This window comes from Diospyros lotus, chromosome 4, assembly GCF_014633365.1.
Source record: "Diospyros lotus cultivar Yz01 chromosome 4, ASM1463336v1, whole genome shotgun sequence".
In the NCBI taxonomy this organism is placed as follows: Eukaryota; Viridiplantae; Streptophyta; class Magnoliopsida; order Ericales; family Ebenaceae; genus Diospyros; species Diospyros lotus.
In genome coordinates, this window is record NC_068341.1 from 19,013,443 (window position 1) to 19,034,955 (window position 21,513).

Here is a 21,513-nt window from a genome sequence, read left to right on the forward strand (position 1 = left end):
GGAGGAGAGAGAAAGATAGAGAGAGAGAGAGTTGGAAGGGAGGTGGGCCGCGGCCATGGCAGCTATAGTAGCGAGTTGGGCGGCGCGGGCAATGGGTCGAAGCAGCAAGGCAGCAGCAGCGGGGCTAGGAAGTGTGCGAAGGAGGCAGGTGGAGGTCGGTGTGGCTGCCAAAGAGGTCGGAGGTGCGGCCATGGCCGCGGGCAGTAAGCTCGGCGGAGCTGGGCAGCACGCGGGGGAGGTCGGTGGCGTCCAAGGAGGTGGTTGTTGAGGTCGACCACGGCAAAAGAAGGCCCAAGCGAGGGGACACAGAGCTGGACTGTGCGCGCGTATGGCAGCACGCGTAGCAGGAAGCATGGGAGGAAGGAGAAGGGAAGAAAAGAAAACAAAAAAAAAAAAAAAAAAGAAAAAGAAAGGAAAAGAAAATGGGAAAAAATGCCAAAAAATTCCAAAAAATCTTGAAAAATAGGATTTGAAGATTTATTAATATTTTGGAGTTTTTGGGCTAGAAAATGGTTCGGGCTTGCGTTTCGAGGATGTGGCACGCATACCGAGAAAGCTTGAGGGGCTAAATCAAGGTGAGTAAAATTTTTTAGAAAATTCAAAAAAATTCAAGAATATTATTTTATGAATTGTCATAGTAAAATATTTGAGAAATATTTAATTTGGATTTATTGAGGAAAAATAGAAAGAAATAGAGAGAAAAATAAAGAAAATGCAAGAAATTATGAAAATAAGTTTTAATGCTTATATGATGATTAGGGTGCTTTGAGACTTAAAGTTGAAGTGACTTGTGCGAATTTTGAGGTTGGCACACAAATCGAGGTGATACACGTATTTTAAGGCAAGGCATGGATATCGAGGTAACCCGATAAGCTTGAGAAGGTAAGTGGTATTTTCCAACTGAATTTAGTTTTATGGAAAATGATTGGTTGTAGGTGATTTATATTTCAAACTCCGATCTTTAGGGATTCTTTCATCATATTGACATGCTTTGATACGTATCCGTCATATAGACTGCATACATGACATGCATATGTACACATTGATATCACTGATCACGTGCATTGTGGCCGTAAGGAGTACCAACTGGCACTGCTGCTTTACCAAGGGTGTACCCATACACCCCGGTTTCGAAAGAGGTGGCCGCAAAAATGGTGAGTAGCATGAAGGGTGCAGTTGACCCTTAGGGATGAGTAAAACATTGCATTCATGCACGAAATATGTTTTCTGTACCCTTACTTAGATGATTCCTCATCTAACTTGGGCTTTGCCCCTGAAATATTCAAACGTTCCAGATAGAGATTGTAGCAGATACGAGGATAAACGAGGCATGAAATGACACCTAGCAGAGTGCATGAGGAGTAAAATGGATGTTATGTAGCCCATGTATTTAAGTTCTACTACTTTGAATTCTGAACGTTTTAAGGAATATTGATGTATATCCTTATGGTTAATGAATATGTAAGAATTGATTTATGATCATTGTTAAGATATTAGGTTTCGATCCTTGCTTCCGCATTTGATGTGTATAATGATTCTCTTTTGAGAAAAATGAATGGAAATTCTGGGACGGATTCGAGGAATGATGTGGTTTAGCATTAGTTTGAAAGAAAAAAAAAATTATTGTCCCAAGTTATAACGCGCTTGAGAATCAAGGCGTTACAGTTGGTATCGGAGCTTAAGTTTAATGGAAGACTTAAGTAACTCTGATGTAGTTGATATCAGAGTTAAGCCCTATTTGAAGATTAGGGAATATCAGCTTGGAGACTTTAGAAGATCCGATATTGATAGAATCAGTTAGTAGGAACCCCAATTGGAGGCTTAGGGGAAAGAGACTAAAGGTTCGTAATACGAAATTCATATTTGGAGATTTAGGGGTTGTCAGGTTAAGACTTAGAGGTTATTGGATTTAAGTGTTATGTAGTTGAAGTGCATGTCTAGAAAAATTCTGGCTAAGGAAAGACTTGGTATTTAAGTGTGTCCATTTGTGACCCACCTCTCTTTCCCGGGAACTTACCTGGTGTATTATTCACGTACATACACTATTCAAGTATACGATTACTATTCTTGATGAATAGTAAAATCCTGATGGGGGCTAGTACAGGCAGAACAATCTAGCTATTGAAGTTAGATTCGGGTGTAAGGTTGACTCAGTAACCATAATTTTGGATTCGAGAGATTTAGAGACTGTTGATTTGAGGTCATTAGTCAGAATTCGGATAATGAAAGATAAGATAACTGAGGGTTATCAAGGATGATCAAAATAAAAAATGATTAGTTTGATGTGACATGGTTCAGGTAAAGAGTTAAGATCAAATGATAAATATGTTTCGAGGATCATTTAGTGTCTCGAAAATGAGATATAAAGATTAGGGATCCAACGGATTGGGTCAAGCAAGAGGCCGAATATGGCCAAATGATGGTGTATGAGTTGCGCCAATTGATGAGGTGAAGATTGTACAATCGATTTGACTTGCAGAGATGGGATAAGGAACCCTTGCAGTGTGATGACACTATCGGTTCGGTGTTCGCTGTGACAAATCTGGATCTAGGGACCCACGTGCAGATGGTTGATGGATGGCTTGCGATAAGGTACGGGAAGCCCGTTGATCGAAGCATCATAGCAGACTGCTTGGGAGACGATCAGATGCTGAAGATCTGGGATAGCCTAGTAAGGTCTGTACCTTGTATGGGTTTAAGTCCCAATGGTCTAGGAGCGAGGTGTACCACCAGCTGTGATTGATCGAGGCTGGAGAATCAACCCAAAATGAAATGGATTGAGTATGGACTGAATGTCCTATTTAAAGAATTGCATCTAGGTTCGTGGTCATCTTAGGAGTTGGTGACACAACGAGCGTTGTGAGGCTCGAGGGGTAGAATACCTCGGTATCTAGTATGGGAATGGGATCATGAATGGTCGTGTGCTGATAGTCAGCTAGATCTAAAGAGCGAAATGCGAGAGTCAGTGGATTCTTGACATTCGAGATTTCGGGTAGTAGAGCATAGCCGGTTCAAGGCCTTAACGATGAGTTGTGAGATGGTAATCTCTGTTCGAGGAAGAGATCTGGTACTTAAAAGGCAATAGTTGCTTGTAGGTAGTATTGACCCTAAGGAAGGATGATGAGAAACCTAGTCAACAGAGGTTGTGACTACTATTCAGTGTGCCATATAAACCCGCGGAATCAAGTAAAGTTGTCGGTGGTCAACTTGGCTAGGAGAACTCAGAATCACCATGATGAATGGTGGATTGAGAGCAATAGTTGCAAGGAAATAGAGTTCACGGAAGATGATTGGAACTAGATATTGTGACTTGATTCGAGATTTTTGGAGATAAATCAGTTTGAGATTCTTGAGGAATTTCTTGAAAGAATTGATTGAGGATCTAAGGATTCATGAGGGAACTTTAGAGTTTTCAAAAAGAAATCCAGCGAGGATTGGAGTACCGTGGGTGACGAAAGTATCTACCTACTTTAACTGGCAGTGTAATTATGGACTGTCATACTGAAGATTGTTCAAATCTTTGGGCGTGATCGAGAGAATCAAGTGATGGAAAATGTGCCAAGATAACGGGTCGTAGTAGGAAAAGGTGTAGACTTAGATCGATTAGAAATATGAGATTTTCAATTTTGGAGAATAGAACTCATAGGGTTAGACGGTTAGTCTACTTAATCTAGTGAGCAAATTGGGAGATGTATTGCTAAGTGATGTCAGTAAGTTATGATTATAATGAGCATGTTGATATATGGTACAGGCATTTGAAGTTAGTGAAAAGCTGTAAGAAAAGTGGAAAATATCAGGAGATATTCTCGGAAGATTTATCGGGATTATTTCCTAGTGATGATTGCCAATAATAGCTTGAGGTTATTAGATGCTTAGCTATAAGTGGTTTGATTGAAGACGTAAATTATCGAGCTTTGAAAAATGAGATAATTAAGAGTCAATATCTTTACCTTGAACTTGATGAATTATTAAACAGCTGCAAGAGACTATATATGATATTTTCTAGGATTGATACGCGATTGAGGAGTAAAGTAAAACCTTGTAATATTAAGGTTATGTGTGACGCTCTTCATTGTGATGCTTGAGGGTAAATGGTCCCGAGATTTTGATTGGATGATAATGATGTTATAGATTGTGTGGACTAAGAGGCTAAAATAGTACGAATAAAGTTAATAGCACTATTACCAAGACAAGTAGACAATAGAGTTGATGAGTAAGTCTGGAGATTGTGAGTTGGTAAGTGAACTTGTGCTACGATTAACTGGAAGTCAAAAGAGCCGACGGTCAAATGCAAGGAAAGAAATTAGATGATTTCCATATGATAAAGTATGGTTGGCATGAGATGGTGCCTTAAGGATTGAGCAAGAGTAGAGTTAGTTGATATGAGACGTTATTACTCGAGGATTAGTCCAAGCAAATTTGAGGATCAAATGGTTAATTTGATGATATAAAATGTTATTTGAAAAGTGCAATGACTTATTTGAGTTATGGGTATGGGAGAATAAATATTAGGGTGACAACTAAGTAACGAGGGTTATGAGCAAACGATGCAAGGATATTAGATATACGTGCTAGAGGTTTGGTGATTAAGAGACGATTATAGATGGCATAGTTGTTCTAGAGATAAGATCGTTGTAAAGAGCTTTAGCCGGATTATTTGAGATAAGGTAATGAGATAGGATCTTCCCTAATTATTCGATTAGTCAGATGTTAATTTCAAGGATGAAATTTTGAGATTTAGAATATGTGACAAATTTCGAGAATAAAATTTTTGTAAGGAGGGGAGAATGTAATACCCATGTTCGTATGAGGTTGTCACGTAATTTCGATAAGTTTAGAATATCGAAAAAAAATTGGTTTGATAGCAGTTATAAGTACCGAATCGGTTATAGGGGATACCTCAGAGTGAAATTGTTTAAGGAAAATGACATGGTCTTGATGAGTGTTTTGAGGTAGGATTTATGATATCGAAAGAAATCGAATCAGGAACGGTTTTCGATATAGCTAAAATGCAACTGTCATTTAAGCTATAAAATCGAATCGTTGTAGAAGGCTCTCGAAAAATCAACGGAACCCTAGGGGGGCTCCAATTTTGCGTAAGGATCAACCCTTTAGTGGTTTCGAGATGAAACAATAGCCCGGTGAGGACACTAGGGCAAAATCGTCCTTATCAACTAAACTTCGAGTTATTAATTTTGAATTTTTAGTATCAGAATGCAATTTAATTCAGCATTTAAGGATGTAATTGCAATTAGGGAATTACCTAAGTAAAATAAAGACAAAAAGTGGGATTTAAATGTATAATTTTTCTATTATAATATGTAATTATATATATATGTATTTGTTCGTGGCTGTGAGTGCGTGGAGGCCATGCCCAGCAAAATTTAATGGCCGAGATTTGTGCAAGAATGATGGAGATTTCAGCAGAATTTTAGGGAGGGATATGACAGCAAGATTTGAGGAAATGGCAGTCGAATTTGAGAGATTGCGAGATTGTGTGATACGTAATATATATAAATATACACAGCTGTGGAGAGCAAGCAGCAACGCCTATAAATTGGGAGTGGTTGTGGCAGATTGAGAAGTGGCAAGAGAGAGTTTGAGAGAGAGCTTGGCCGCAAGTTGTGGCCGAGGGCATCAAAGCAAGGGGGAGAGAGAGCTGGAAAGGAGGTGGGTCGCGGCCATGGCAGCCGCAGTAGCGAGCTGGGCGGCACGGGCAATGGGTCGAAGCAGCAAGGCAGCAGTAGCGGGGCTTGGAGGTGTTCGGAGGAGGCTGGTAGAGGTCGGTGTGGTGGATGAAGAGGCCGGAGGTGTGGCCATGGCAGTCGCGAGGCTATTGTTGCAATAGCCAGGCGCGACCATGGCCGCGGGCACCAAGCTTAGCGGAGTTGGGCAGCACGCGGGGGAGATCGGTGGCGGCCAAGGCGGTGGTCGGCGAGGCCGACGAATGTGGAAGAAGGCCCAAGCGAGGGGCTGCGGAGCTAGGCCATGCGCGCACATGGGAGCGTGTGTAGCAAGAGGCAAGGGAGGAAGAAGAAGGGAGGAAGAAGAGGGGAAGAAAAGAAAAGAAAAAAAGAAATCGAAAAGGAAAAAAAAGGAAAAGAAAAAGGAAAAAAATGCCAAAAAATTCCAAAAAATATTGAAAAATAGGATTTAGAGATTTATTAAATTTTGGGCTAGAAAATGGTTTGGGCCCTCATTTCAACGATGTGGTACGCATACCGAGAAAGCCTGAGGGGCTAAATCAAGGTGAGTAAAATTTCTTAGAAAATTCTAGAAATTCAAGAATATTATTTTATGAATTATCATAGTAAAATATTTGAGAGATATTTAGTTTGGATTTATTAAGGAAAAATAGAAAGAAATAGAGAGAAAAATAAAAAAAATGCAAGAAATTGTGAAAATAGGTTTTAATGCTTATATGATGATTAGGGTTCTTTGAGGCTTAAAGTTGAAGTGACTTGCACGAATTTTGAGATTGACACGCAAATCGAGGTGATGTACGTATTTTAAGGCAAGACATGGATATCGAGGTAACCCGATAAGCTTCAGAAGGTAAGTGGTACTTCCCAACTGGATTTAGTTTTATGGAAAATGATTGGTTGTAGGTGATTTATATTTCAAACTCCTTTCTTCGGGGATGCTTTCATCATATTGACATGCTTTGATATGTATCTGTCACGTAGACTGCATACATGACATGCGATGAAATGCATATGTACACATTGATATCACTGATCACGTGCATTGTGGCCGTAAGGAATACGAACTGGCACCGTTGCTTTACCAAGGGTGCACCCATACACCCCGGCTTCGAAAGAGGTGGCCGCAAAAATAGTGAGTAGCATGAAGGGTGTAGTTGATGCTCAGGATGAGTAAGACATTGCATTCATCCATGGAATATGTTTTTTGTACCCTTACTTAGATGATTCATCATCTAACTTGGGCTTTGCCCCTGGAATATTCAAACGTTCCAGATGGAGATTGTAGTAGAAACGAGGATAAACGAGGCATGAAATGGCACCTAGCAGAGTGCATGAGGAATGAAATGTATGTTATGTAGCCCATGTATTTAAGTTCTGCTACTTTGAATTCTGAACGTTTTGAGGAATATTGATGTATATCCTTATGGTTAATGAAGATGTAAGAATTGATTTATGATCAATGTTAAGATATCAAGTTTCGATCCTTGCTTCCGCATTTAATGTGTAAAATGATTCTTTTTCAAGAAAAATGAATGGGAATTTTGGGACGGATTCAAGGAATGATGTGGTTTAGCATTAGTTTGAAAGAAAAAAAAATTATTGTCTCAGAATTGTCCCAAGTTATAACGCGCCTAAGAATCGGGGCGTTATAAGGCCTGCTTCTGAATATTTCCGCTTAGCATAGGATATTTGAAAGAAGGTCATTACATAGATGATATAGAACAAAATTGAACTCAAATAACAACTCATTTCATTTCTAGCTGTTGAAATTTAAATTAAGGTTCAATTACATTTTCAGTATCTCATAACTCTAGGCTCGATGGCTATACAAAATAATAAGAGGCTCAAACACCGATAAACACAGCAAATTTTCATCACTATAAACCTCATCAAATCACTATCTAGAATCTTTGAAGTTAGGACGCGTCTCCGTGCACCACCATCCCTGGTTGTAGTCCTACTGGACTCGCCCCCCAATAACAGTCTTTCCTTTACCTGGAATGGCAAAGAAGATCAAGTGAGCCACAAGGCTCAACAAGTTCGAGAAATAAGGAACAATATATAGAATCCAATAACATGATGACACCAAGAAGAGAAATCAAGGACTCCACAATTATATACAAGATTCATAATTGATGAATTTATCAATTCAATTTAATATATCATGTCACCATGTATCACTATGCAAATAAGCATAAACTTTCAATGTTATTATCAATTTTCACAGGCTCAAAAGCCATCATTCAACATATGCAAGAGTGCATCATTTCATTATCAATATCAATCTCCCTGGCTCTCAAGCCATCAATCAATGCATGAAAAAATGCATAATTTCAATAAAACCTCACAAATAAATATGGAGTCAACCTGCTCGGCTATGGCCACCTCGTCCTGCACCAAGTGCTCTAGGGTACCCTTTCTCCCTCCGCGCAAAATAATAGGTGTGCAAAATATATATATATATATATAACATGCATATGTATGCATCAAGTATGCATTTTCCAACCACATGCATTTAAATTATTGTTTCCTTAATATTCATACTTTCAACATCACTTACTCATATCGAGTATTTACCATTATCAGATAGATTCAATGTTTCTTACTTCATGACATTTATCACATTCAAGATGTAATTCATGACACAGAAATGATTGATGCAAATTATAATACATGAATAATTTTGACAGATGCTATTTAAGATTAAATCTTGATTCGCTAGTTGAGGAGTATTATAGATTTAATAACTATTTTTCCCATCATATGATTTTTGTGAATTCATTTAACTAGTGTCAGTATGCATTTACTTGCATTCGTGCTCATAGCTCAAATTCATAATTAGTTCCCATGCAATTAGAATGTCCACATCACGAGGGTTTTTTCATTGACAGGCCAGTATTGATCTTTTACACAAACAGTGGGTGTTAAATTTAATGACCACATTCTGAGGAATATTTAGAAGGAATTTCAATGAGGCATCTCATAACTTGAACATATTTGAGATCATTTAAAATAGATATATCGTCCTTTCAATATGCTTACAATAGTCACGCTTGTATATTCTTATTTACTATCAGAATCGACTTTGGTTTGTTAAAGGAGAGTATTGTTCAAGGCAATTTTCTTTCCAAAAGATGACCGAGGTGGGGGCCTGAGACAAGGTTGGAGCTCGCAGCCAAGGGTTCATAGCATGAGCTCGCTTCAAAGGATCGCAACAAGTGTTCGAGGCAAGAGCTCGTAGGAAGAACTCGCGGCCAAGGGCTTATGGTGAGAGCTCATGCAAGAGCTCACAACAAGGTATCGCAACAAGAACTCGTGGAAAGAGTTCACGGCCAAGGCTAAAGGGAAGAGTTCATAGAAAAGGGCTTGAAGCAAGAGCTCGCAGGAGAGCTTGTAGAAAGTCCGAAGTGAGGGCTTGCAAGAAGAGCTAGCAAAAAGGGCTTGAGGTAAGAGCTCGCAGAGAAAGTTTGAGACCAAGGGTTTGGGGTAAGAGCTCATGCAAGAGCCCGCAACAATGAGGCTTGAGGTAAGAAGGCATATAGGCATGAGCTCGCAGCAAAGGACTACAGCAAGAGCTCAGGAAAAGCTTGAGACAAGGGTTTGCAAAAGAGCTTGAGAAAGGAGCTCACAGCAAGGGTTCAAGGTTTCTACTATTACAATATATATACAGATATGGTGCCAAACACATATTCAAAGTGACATTCAGATGAGGCAAGAGGCATTCAAATGGCTATAATATTATATGGGTATCATTCGGATGATTTAAAGGCATTCGAATGGGACTTATATATGTCTGTGAGTATTCTGGATCTAACATTCATAGGTGGGAGATGTCATTCGGATGGTTTATGCCTATTCGGATGCGTCATTTAAGCTTCTGCGAGGTGCATTTGGCCATGTATACATGATTAAGCTCAAGAAGATACCAAAGCGAACAGAGCCTCGTATCTATATCTAAACAAATAAATTACCATTCACTGAAGGAAACTTGGGGTGGAAACAAACCCTATTTTGAAACCACAAAGAGACCCATAAAGAGATACAAAAACAGAGAAGTTGAACACAGTTAGCTAAAATGAACTAAAATGAATATAGTAAGCTAAAATGAACACAACAATCATAACAGTAGAAAGAAGATACAGAAGAGCTAGCACAAAAACAAAAGATGGTGCAACGGGAACTTGCATAAGAATATAAGACATAATAATGTATAGGAGAACTTGCACTATAATTACAAGGAGAGTGCAAGAAGAAACTTGCATTGAAATATAGAATGTATAAGAGAGTTCGCATTGAAAATAAAGTGGAAGTGCAAGAAGAACTTGCTTGATGATTTTGCTACACAGACTCCTCCTCTCAGTTAAAACGAAAATGAGACGAGGAGGCAGGAAGGAAAGAAGAAATAGAAAGAAGAAGTCACAGATGGGAAAGGCGAGTACGCATAAGAGAAAGGTCTCCGATGCAGGCGCAACACAAAGAGGGAAATGCAACAATCTGCACCTGCAACTTGGTCGAAATGACCTAATTGCCCTTCATCTTTACAATGGTCAAAAGGAAGACCAAGGGCACTATTGACATTTGATGACCAATTTATTTTATTATGATTTTTTTTTTTAAAATTTCAAATCTCATTTCTCAATTGGGCTCAGCCCATACCGTGGGCCATTCCATGGCCCAACTCATTGATCCAAATAATTCTCAACATTTAAGCCCATTCATAATTCAATGGCCTAATTCATTTGGACTTTTCTCACATTTTTAAATCCCATTGGGATGGCTACCAAATTCTTATTTCCACTTACACTCTATTCTAAAAAAATATATATATATTCAACCCTCAATTAATTAAAGCAAAAATTTTGAGTAGATACTAAAATACCTTAAAATACCTAGACCCCCTAACGAGTCGTTACATTTAAGATGTTTCATAAAATTTAGTACAACTTTAGAAAATAAATTTATTTTCTATTCTCTAATTTAAAAAAAATCACTTTGAACATAGTTTTTAATTTTCCATTTTAATAGAGATATTTTCTAAAAAAAACTACTCTAGTTTTTCACAAGTAAACAGACTCTAGAATTCTGTACAAAAATATAAAAGAGATTATAATTAGGAAACTATCCTAAAGACTGTAGATCACGCTAAATAAAAATTTTGTACACAAATATGAAAGAGATCCTAAATAGAAAACTATCTCAAAGATTATAAGTCACCCTAAATATACTAAGACTAATTGTGGATCATGTTAATTATGCTAAGAAGACAAATAAGCGTTAACCTTTTATTTTATTATTTGCAAATGTTGTTGACTTTTCCAAGTTGGTGGTGGCTGGCGGGTATTTAGTAAGGAATTGGTGTGGAGGCAATAAAGTGAGGGCAGTATGATAAATTTATTATTATAATTAAGATAAGATTATACATCAATAATATCTTCATATATCAAATAAAATATAAGATTAGGTATTCTCATTATTAATTTTTTACCACAACTAATCTATCTCTCAAATCAAAAGTGTAGTAAGTGTGAAAAAACATTTTTAGAATTGATTTCAAAGCAAGTTTTTATTGCTTTCTTTGATTTCAGAAGGGAGCCCAATCATTCAATGCTCATGTGAGTAGGGGGCCTTTTTTGAGGGGTAATGAAAAGGGCACTTGTGGTGCTTATTGTTGTCATTGTAATGATAAAAGGATGAGAATGTAAGGACATACTCTTGAATATTCCCGCTAGCATAAGATATTCGAAAGGAGGTCATCACAGTGATGATATAAAAACAAACCATATTAAAATAAACACCTCATTTCATTACTAGCAACGAAACTAAATTAAGGTTCAATTACACTTCTAATACCTCATAAGTCTAGGCTCAAAGGCCATACAAAATAAATAGAGGCTCTAGTGTGAATTAACAGAATAAAACTCATTTCATTACAAGCCTCTCCAAAATGCTACTATAAGGATCTTCGAGGTAGGACATGTCTCCGTACACCCTGGGCCTTAGTCCCACTAGACTTGCCCCTAATAACGACCTTTCCTTTACCTGGAATGGCAAGGAAGATCAAGTGAGCCAAAAGGCTCAGCAAGTTCGAGAAATAATAAATAATTAATAAGATCCAAGAACATAGTGACACCAAAAAGAGTAATCAAGGATTCAACAGTTACGTATAAGATTCATAGTTTATGAATTTATCAATTCAAATTTAAATATTTCGTGCCACCATGTACCACTATGCAATTGTGCATAAAATTTCAATGTCAATATCAAATCTCGCAGGCTCGCAAGCCATCAATCAACACATGCAAAAGTGCATTATTTCAATAGAATCTCACAAATAAATATAAAGTCAACCTGTCGGGCTATGGCCATTTTGTCCCGCGCCAGGTTCTCTAGGGTACCCTTTCCCTCCGCCCAAAATAATAGGTGGTAAAATTCATAATAATAAGAATGTATCATATACGTGTCATGGAACATATGAAATTCAAGCTAGACCACCAACATTAATGCCAAGTAGCCAATTGCATATATAACTATCCACATGCTTTAAACCCACGTACTGATGATGAACATATCTCTATTAAAATTTCAATTTGATTTGAAGTTTACATATAATTAACATAACCACGTCAACCACATTAGTTCATTGCTAAATTTGTATTGATTTGAACACTCAGTGGGTATTTAATTTAATAACCATATTCTGATGAATATTTAGAAGTATAGGGGAAATTTGATATAAGTAGCGCATTTCACTAAGGCATTTCATAATTTGGATATATTTGGGATCATTTAAAATGGATAAATCATGCATTCAATATACATACTCGCGTTTATATATTCTTACTTGCTATTATAACTGGCTTTGGTTTGATGAACAAGAGTATTACTTATAGCAATTTGAATAAGCTTGCAAATATATATATATATATAGGAAGGTCATTCGGATGGGTCAAGAGGCAATTCACATCGGTTGTGTATTTGTGTATATATATATATATATATATAAGGGGTATGATTCGGATGGGTCCAGAGGGCATTCGAATGGCATATGGATGGTGAGTGATTCGAATCAATCTGGGCCATTCAAATGAACATATGTGTTTATGAGGGTTGTGATTCGGATCAACCAGGGCTATTCAAATAGGGTGTGGGGTGATTCTAAATAGGCATGCATAGCGTTATTCGAATGAGTGAGGGTATATAAATAAGGACTATTCGAATCAGGGGGTATATAAATAAGGGCTATTCGAATCATGTGTATTATATATATATATATATATAAGCTATCCAAATCATTCATGTAAATATATGGAGGGTATTCAAATCAATCATGGTATGTATATATTGGCTATTCGAATCATATATATATATATATATATATATAAGAATGCTATTCGAATCAAACAGTGAGTATGCAATAGGGGTTATCAGAATCATGTAAGGGGCTATTCAAATGGAATAGTGGGTATGCATAAGGGTTATCCAAATCATGTAAGGGTGATTCGGATCAGTCTAAGGCAGTTCAAATCGGGCATGTATATATGTATATATATATATAGGTGATTCAAAGCAGTAAATTCCATATTATTGGCCAAGATTGACGGGGCCATTACGGACTCAATATAAAGACAAATAATGCGAGTAATATATCAAAAAGAATCCTAAGATGTCTAATTTACATCCTAACAAACAGATCTCAATTCGGAGACGGGAATAGAAAGTTATAAGCCAAAAAAGACCAGGTGGTCAAACTACACGAAAATAGTAAGCTATGAATTTCTTGGCAGAAATTAATCGGGTTGTTACAGGCTCAAAACGTAAAAAAGTCATTCGAATAATACATCAAATCGAAACCTATGGAGTCTAGTTTCCAACACATCAAACGGATCTTAAATCGGATATCATCACAAGGAGATATACCCAAAAAGAATGAAGCATAGTTAGACTTGCTACATTCGGATGGAGCAAAAAAGCATTCGGATAGGAGGAAAGTGGTGGCAGGGTCATTCAAATGCAACAATAGCTCATTCAGATGGCTTCTTGAATTTTTGGTGAGAGTGATTCGAATGGCAGGGGAGTGATTCGGATTAGGGAGTGAGTGATTAGGATTGGGGAGTTTCCAATGTGCGGTTATCCCATTAAAGCTCGATTTTGACCATGATGCAATCCGAATATCTCAAATCTCAAAACATGAAAGTTTTAGATATTTCACTTTTCATTCTATATCATCTTGAATCACCTTAATCAGAGCTCATACGAGAGAGTTATACCAAAAATTTAAAAGGATGTCAAATATGTCCAGAATATGCATTTTTCATTAAAAGACTATATATGTGTGTGTATAAATCTCGACTTCTTCAGATGCAAAATGAGTGAAGTTTAGTACCCTTATCTACTGCTAATTCCATTCACTAGAAAGGAATAGGGGGTGATGTAAACCCAAAGAGACATCAATGAGACCACGAGAAATCAAGTAGAGAAATCTAAGGACACAACAATAGACGGAAACCACATACAGAATAGACATATACATCATATATACATATACATACATATATACATAATAATCCCTCATAGTGACAAATGAAAAGGCTAATAAGGAGACTCGCATGAGAACAAGAAATAACAACAGAACTTGCACTGAAAATAGAAAGGGAGTACAAAAAGAACTTACCTAAGGAGATGTCCCAATAGAAGAACAGTTGAAACTCTTCCACTGAGGCTCTGGTTACTAACAAGAAAAAGGGAGAAGAAGAAGAAGAGGAAGTAGAAGTAGGGCACGGAGAGAAATGAAAAAGGAGCAATGGAACAATGAAATGAAAAAGAGAAGATATGACTTGAAATAGGAGATTGCACATAGCGTCAATAGATGGAGGGTTGGTGGAAAAAGGAAATGCGTATAGATTTGCACGCCAACTCCAGCAATTACCCTAAATGGCGTTCCCTTCATATTATAGACAAAAATATCCAAGGCTCTATTGACAAATGCTAACTTAATTTATTTATTTATTTTTTTCATTCTTTTTATTACACCACCAATTCCAATATTTTCAAATTATTTATTACCATGGGCCCAAGCCCAAACCACATATACCCCATATATATATGAAGCCCACCAGGCTTAATTTCTACTTGGGTCAAACCCGTGACCACACTAAGTAATTAATTGAGGCCCATTCACTTAAATTCATGATCTCATGAACCATAAAATAAAATTATACAATCTAAAATTATTTATGTGGCATCAAATCAATTTATCATTAAATATTAAAAATACTTAGATCCACATTTAAAATGTCATTAAATTGACGTTAAGTATTAAAACACCTAGACCCACTTTAGGGTCATTGCAGAAAGTGGTAGGAGAAGAGGTTGGTTGTGCTCGTCATTGCGGTGGCAAAGGGCTATGGGGAAGAAGAGAGGAAAGCATAGTGGGTGGGTGAATGAAACACTAGGAAGAAGAAAAGCAAAAGGAAAAAAAAAAAATTATTGACAGGATTCGAAGTAGGGGCTCAAATTAGCAAAATGTATTTTCCTTAGATAACATCTTTAATATTTTTTTCTAAAGAGAACATCTTTCAAAATGTTTTCTAAAGTTTAGTAAAATTTTAGAAAATAAAAAATTATTTTCTATTCTCCAATTTACAAAAAAAAAAAAAAATCATTTTAAAAACATAGTGTTTAATTTTCTATCTTTATGGAAATATTTTCTAAAAAACTACTCTAATTTTCCATAAGTAAGCAGGCTCTAAAATTCTGTATAAAAATATAAAAGAGATTCTAATTAGGAAACTATTCTAAAGATTGTGGATCGCGCTAAATAAAAATTTTGTTCACAAATATAAAAGAGATCCTAATTAGACAACTATCTCAAAGGTTATAAATCATGCTAAATATGCCAAGAGTAATTGTGGATCATGTTAATTATCCTAAGAAGACAAATTAGAATTGATCTTTTATTTTATTATTAGCGAATTTTGTTGACTTTTCCAAGTTGGTGGTGACCTAGTGGGTACTGAGTAAGGAATTGGTGTGGAGGCAATAAAGTAAGGAGAATTTGATGAATTTATTATTATAATTAAAATATTATTATACATCATATCAAATAAAAATGAATAATCTTAAATAATATTTTCACATATCAAATAAAATATAAAATTACATAATCTCAATATTAACTTTTTACCACAGCTAATCTATCTCTCGAATCAAAAGTGTAGTAAGTGTGAAAAAGCCTTTTTAGAGTTGATCTCAAAACAAGTCTTTTATTGCTTTCTTTGATTTTAGAAAGGAGCCCAACCATTCAATGCTTACATGAATATGGGCCCTTTTTTGATGGGCTGTGAAATGGGCGCTTGTGGTGCTCGTTGTTGTCATCACAGTGATAAGGATGAGAATGGCAAGAGAAGTGGTTGGTTATGCTCATTGTCGTAGTGGCAAAGGGCTGTGGGGAAGAAAAGATGAGGTGTGGGTGGATGTGAATGAAACACTAAGAAAAAGAGAAGTAAAAGAGAAACAAAACAAAAAAAAAAAAATTATTATTGATAGGATATTTGAAGTGGGGGCTCAAATTAGAAAATCGTGTTTTTCTTATAAAACATCTTCAAGATTTTTTCTAAAGAGAATATTTTCAAAATATTTTCTAAAGTCTCATACAATTTTAGAAAACAATTTTTTTTTATTCTCCAATTTAGTAAAAAATGTTTTGAACATAATTTCTAATTTTCTATTTTTGTGGAGATATTTTCTAGAAATACTTAATTTTTCCCCTATCTTATTTTTTGTGTCCTGTGCCAGACATGCCCTATCTTTCTCTCTCTTCCTATACTTTTCTCTCTCCCCCCCTCTCTCTCTCTCTCTCTCTATCTATCTATATATATATATATATATATATATATATTTGTCTTTCTCTCTCATCGAATCACCAACATTTGGTGTGGTAGCAATAAAGTGAGGGCAATTTGATAAATTTATTATTATAATTAAGATATTATTATACATCATACCAAATTAAAAATAAATAATCTTAAATAATATCTTCACATATCAAATAAAATATAAGATTACATAATCTCAAAAGTGTAGTAAGTGTAAAAAAGCCTTTTTAGAGTTGACATCAAAGCAAGTCTTTTATCACTTCCTTTGATTTAGAAGGGAGCCCAACCATTCAATGCTCACTTGAATATGGGCCTTTTTTTATGGGTAGTGAAAATGGCATTGGCGGTGCTTCTTGTTGTCATCGTAGTGGCAAGGATGGGAATAGCAAGAGAAGAGGCCAATTATGCTCATCATCATAGTGGCAAAGGGTTGTGTGGAAGTGGAGAGGAAGGCATGGTGAGTGGGTGGGTAAGTGTGAATGGAACACGAGGAAAACGAGAAGTAAAAGAGAAACAAAAGGAAAAAAAAAATATTGTTGATAGGATATTCGAAGTGGGGGCTCAAATTAGAAAAGAATGTGTTTTTCTTAGAAATATCTTTAAAATTTTTCTATAGGGAACAGCTTTAAGATGTTTTTTAAACAAGTTTAGAAAACAAAAAAATTGTTTTATATTCTCCATTTTAGAAAAAAAAAAATTACTTTAAAAATTTCCAATTTTCTATCTTTGTGGAGATATTTTTTAGAAAACTACTCTAGTTTTCCATAAGTAAACTTGCTCTAAAATTATGTGCAAAAATATAAAAGAGATCCTAATTAGGAAACTATCCTAAAGATTATGGATTGCACTAAATAAAAATTTTGTACAAAAATATAAAAGAGATCTTAAGTAGAAAACTATCCCAAAGATTATGAATGGCTCTAAATATGCTAAGATTAATTGTGGATCGTGTTAATTATGCTAATAAGACAATTTATAATTGATTTTTTATTTTATTATTTTGAAATGCTGTTGATTTTTTAAGATGGTGGTGGCGTGGCATGTATTGAGTAAGCAGAGAAATTCTATGTTGGACTCGGTCCATTAGCTCTACTCATGGATCAACTAATAGGGGCATATCACGTGTCTTGTGACAAACAAGCCCTATGTGTTTCTCTCTTCATTTGGGAAAATTCTATACTGGAGCCAATCGTCTAGCACCACTCGTGGACCGGGCCAATAAGGTCGCGCCATATGTCCAATGGCAGATAGCCCTTGTGTTTGCTTCTCTCTCTCTCCCCTTTCTCTCATTTTCTCTCTATTTCTCTGTCTTTCTCTCTCATGGGATCACCACATGTTGGTGTGGCGGCAATAAAGTAAGGGCAATTTGATATATTTATTATTATAATTAAGATATTATTATACATCACACCAAACAAAAAACAAATAATTTTAAATAATATATTCACACATTAAATAAAATATAAGATTATATATTGTTAACTTTTTACCACAATTAATCTATCTTCCAAATCAAAAGTGTAGTAAATGTAAAGGACTTTTTAAAGTTGATCTCAAAACAAGTATTTTATCGCTTTCTTTGATTTGAGAAGGGTGCCCAAGAATTCAATACTCACGTGAATATGGGCCCTTTTCTGATGGGCAGGTATCATTTGAGTTCCATCGAGCTCTAATGAATTTATGAATGAATTGACTTTACTAATATATATATATATATATATATTTAGAGTAATGCTATTTATTTATCACTTTCTTTGATTTGAGAAGGTGCCCAAGCATTCAATGCTCACATGAATGTGAGCCCTTTTTTGATGCATAGGTATCATTTGAGCTCCATCACTCTAATGAATTTATGAATAAATTGACTTTACTAATATATGTATTTAGAGTAATGCTATTTATTTAGATTATAGATATAACACATTTTCGTTGGAAAAGGAAAAGGTGCAATGTAAACATGAATTCATGCATCATTTTCTTTTCTATTAAAAAATTTATCAAATTAAGCTAGAGTTTTATCTCTAGTTTAGATAAATAATATTACTCATATATTTAAACTATTTATGAATCTTGATGCGGTGGTAGTTATTCTATGTATAGTTTACCTTGTTGACTCATAAAATTACATTGAAAAAAAGACCTTACTTTTTTAATCCGAAAAAGCCCTCTCCCTCTCCCTCCTTCCCTCTCTCATATCTATATATATTAGTCTTCTCCTTCAGAGTTTGTTGCACTCTCAGATTTTGCAGAGTTTCCATCGCCTCAACTCAGGTATGCTCTCTCTCTCTCTCTCTCTCTCACACACACACACACACACACATTAGTCTTCTCTTTCAAAGTCTGTAGTGGTCTTGGTTTGCGGAGATTGTGGCTCCTCAACCCAGCTGCTATGTTCTTCCAAACTTCAAATTCCGTTTAATTGAGCTGATTTTTTATGTTACTCTTTTTTTTTGTTTTTAATACAATAAATAGTTAATTTTGTGTAACTATGGAAGTAAATAAATAATTATACAGATATAAATAACTTTTTGACAGTTTTTGGGTGGTTATTGACCGTTTGAGGTGATTAATATTTTAATCATCTTGTAATTTTTAGGAGCACTCAGTTTTTTAATATTTTAATCTATTACTATAAAATAAAGCAAATAATTTTTGAATAAGGTTGTGAAGTATTTTTAAAATAAATTATTATTGTCATGATCAAATCATTATGTACTTCACATCACCAAAATCTCACTTAAGAGAATGGCTGTTTCAACTATAATAATAAATAACAATTAACAAAATGAGAAGGAAATATAATAACAACAATAACAACGTTTTTTTTTTATTTTTTAAAATTAAAAAAACTTAGAAGTAAAATTTAGGAGTTGATTGAACTAATTCATCCAAAGTTATTAATTAATAAGGTTTAGAGGGAGGTAAAAAAGTTACAAAATTGTTCAAATATTGATAATGGCTTATTTCCACGATACAAACATTTTTATGTTGTTTTTCATTCAAAAACTCACCTCCTTTCTATCTAATCTCTTGATTTGTGTCTTTAATGAGATGTGATTTTGTTTGATCCTCATGCATAACCAAGAAGCCAAGCCAGCCAAGACATGTTTCAACTAGTCAACTGCAAGCCGTTGAACCCATTACTCAAGGGGACTGATGTTGGTTGGAATCGTATCCCAACAAGCAGAGTCACAACTCCTAATCATCTTTGTGTGAGACTTGACAATGTAAGTTGTCTCATCTTTAATACATAATTTTGTAAAATATGAATATTGATACTAATGTTTATTCTAGAAATTAATAATATTATGTGTTTTTGGTTGTCTTAGGTGAACAAATATGCAATGAGACCTCTATTCAGCCTACGACCCCACATTAACCATGGATATGGTTCGGAGCGAACCCCTGATATTCTTGACAATACAGGTGATGGAGGCTACCTTTTAAGAAAGTGCATTGAGGCATTACATGAAATTGAGAATCTTAATCATGCAGCCTACTCCAAAGCCTTGGACAAGTTGAAGAGCGAACCTTATTGGAGAGTTGTGTTTTTAGAGTTGCCTAATTATAGGAAGAAAGATTGGGTCCTCACTCTTTGAGTGTTTGCCTTCAATCCTGTTATATATATTGTGTGTGGTGTGTTTAAAAACCTTGTTATGCATAGCTAGTTTGTTTGTTTAAAAACCTTATTGTGCATAACTAGTTTGTTTAAAAACCTTAATGTATAATGTGTGGGTCCTCACTCCTGCATAATGTATGTTACTATATATAATTTATGTTGTTATCTTTATAAAATTTGTTAACCATAGTTGTGTTAGTGCAAGGGATGGCATATCAAGCGGGGTTGAGTCTGACTCGACCCACATTTATTCAATGTAAGTCTTTTAATTAGGCCTAAATGGGTTTGGGTAAAAATGAGCATTAATTAACTCATTAATCTTCAAGAAACTTGTATTTTGCTTGCTTATGATAAACTTGCCCCAATTTTGAGAATAACCTTAGCTTTTGTTTTAATTGCAAGATTAGCCCAGGTATAAGACATCTCATTGCCTCTATTAGGGTTAAAAAATACTCCTTGTTAGACTCAAGAGTAAAATACACGTTTTAATAATAACGAAATAATATTTTTAGTATATTTTAGGAACATAATCGTATGGCAAATCATTTAAATAGTTCCAAGATGTCCCAAAATTTCTAAATTCAAAAGAAAATAAGTGGTTTGACAAGGTCTTGAAGAACAAATTCCTGCCCAAGCAACTAGTATTTCTAGACTAGATAACTGAAGCCATGCAAAACCTTGGCCCTTTTTGTTGAAAACATGTTTAATCAATTAGTGTCTCTCAGCTAGTCAATCAAAATTTGGTATAGTGTTAGCTTATTACTCTGAAAGCATATTCAATCGATTAGAGCTCTACAACTAATCAGTTGAACTTTGATATTATTATTTCTTTATGAATAAAAACATGTCTAATCGAAGAAGGCGTCTCTTATAGTCAATCAAAGATTGTTAGAGCATCATCTCAATTTTTTGTAAGGATGTTTTAATCTGCACTTGATAACTTGAAATGAACTCATCATCATCCATATGACTTTTTTTTATACTCATATTCTTTAAAAAGTTCACATAATTTTCTCAAAGAATATGTTTACTTTCCTTTTAACTAAAAATAACCGTGTTCATCACTTTTTTGAATATCAAACTTGCTGGACACTTGTCTCTCACTCCAATGGTCATGTGTTGACAAAGAGACCTTATAAACAACAATAAGGAACATTGAATGCTCACTTTCAAGCCTTCTAGTCTCGCACCAAAAGATGAGTACTGTTCTCAATGATGCTAGAGCATTGAATGTGTTGAAACCTCTTGTGTTCCAATTTTTTTTTTTTTTTTTTTGTATTTACTACTTCAAAAGCTCTATAATTAATTTATTTTT

General features: G+C 35.3%; 1 protein-coding gene across 5 annotated transcripts in view; it reads left to right on the plus strand.

Annotated features, from left to right (window-relative positions):
- The window catches only part of LOC127799028 (uncharacterized), a 64,725-nt gene extending 44,344 nt beyond the window's left edge, over nt 1-20,381 (plus strand). The window contains exons 1-3 of one of the 5 annotated variants that reach the window (XR_008022516.1): nt 18,715-18,850; nt 19,668-19,806; nt 19,909-20,381. Coding sequence is in view for 1 of the 5 variants with exons in the window: in XM_052332722.1 (XP_052188682.1) it covers nt 19,909-20,178 (270 nt within the window). In the remaining 4 variants the exon portion in view is untranslated. Of the gene's footprint in view, nt 1-18,714; nt 18,851-19,664; nt 19,807-19,908 lie in introns of those variants that run through there. The other 4 variants (XR_008022518.1, XR_008022517.1, XR_008022519.1 and 1 more) reach the window with 4 other exon arrangements.
- The last annotated feature ends 1,132 nt before the right edge of the window (nt 20,382-21,513 follow it).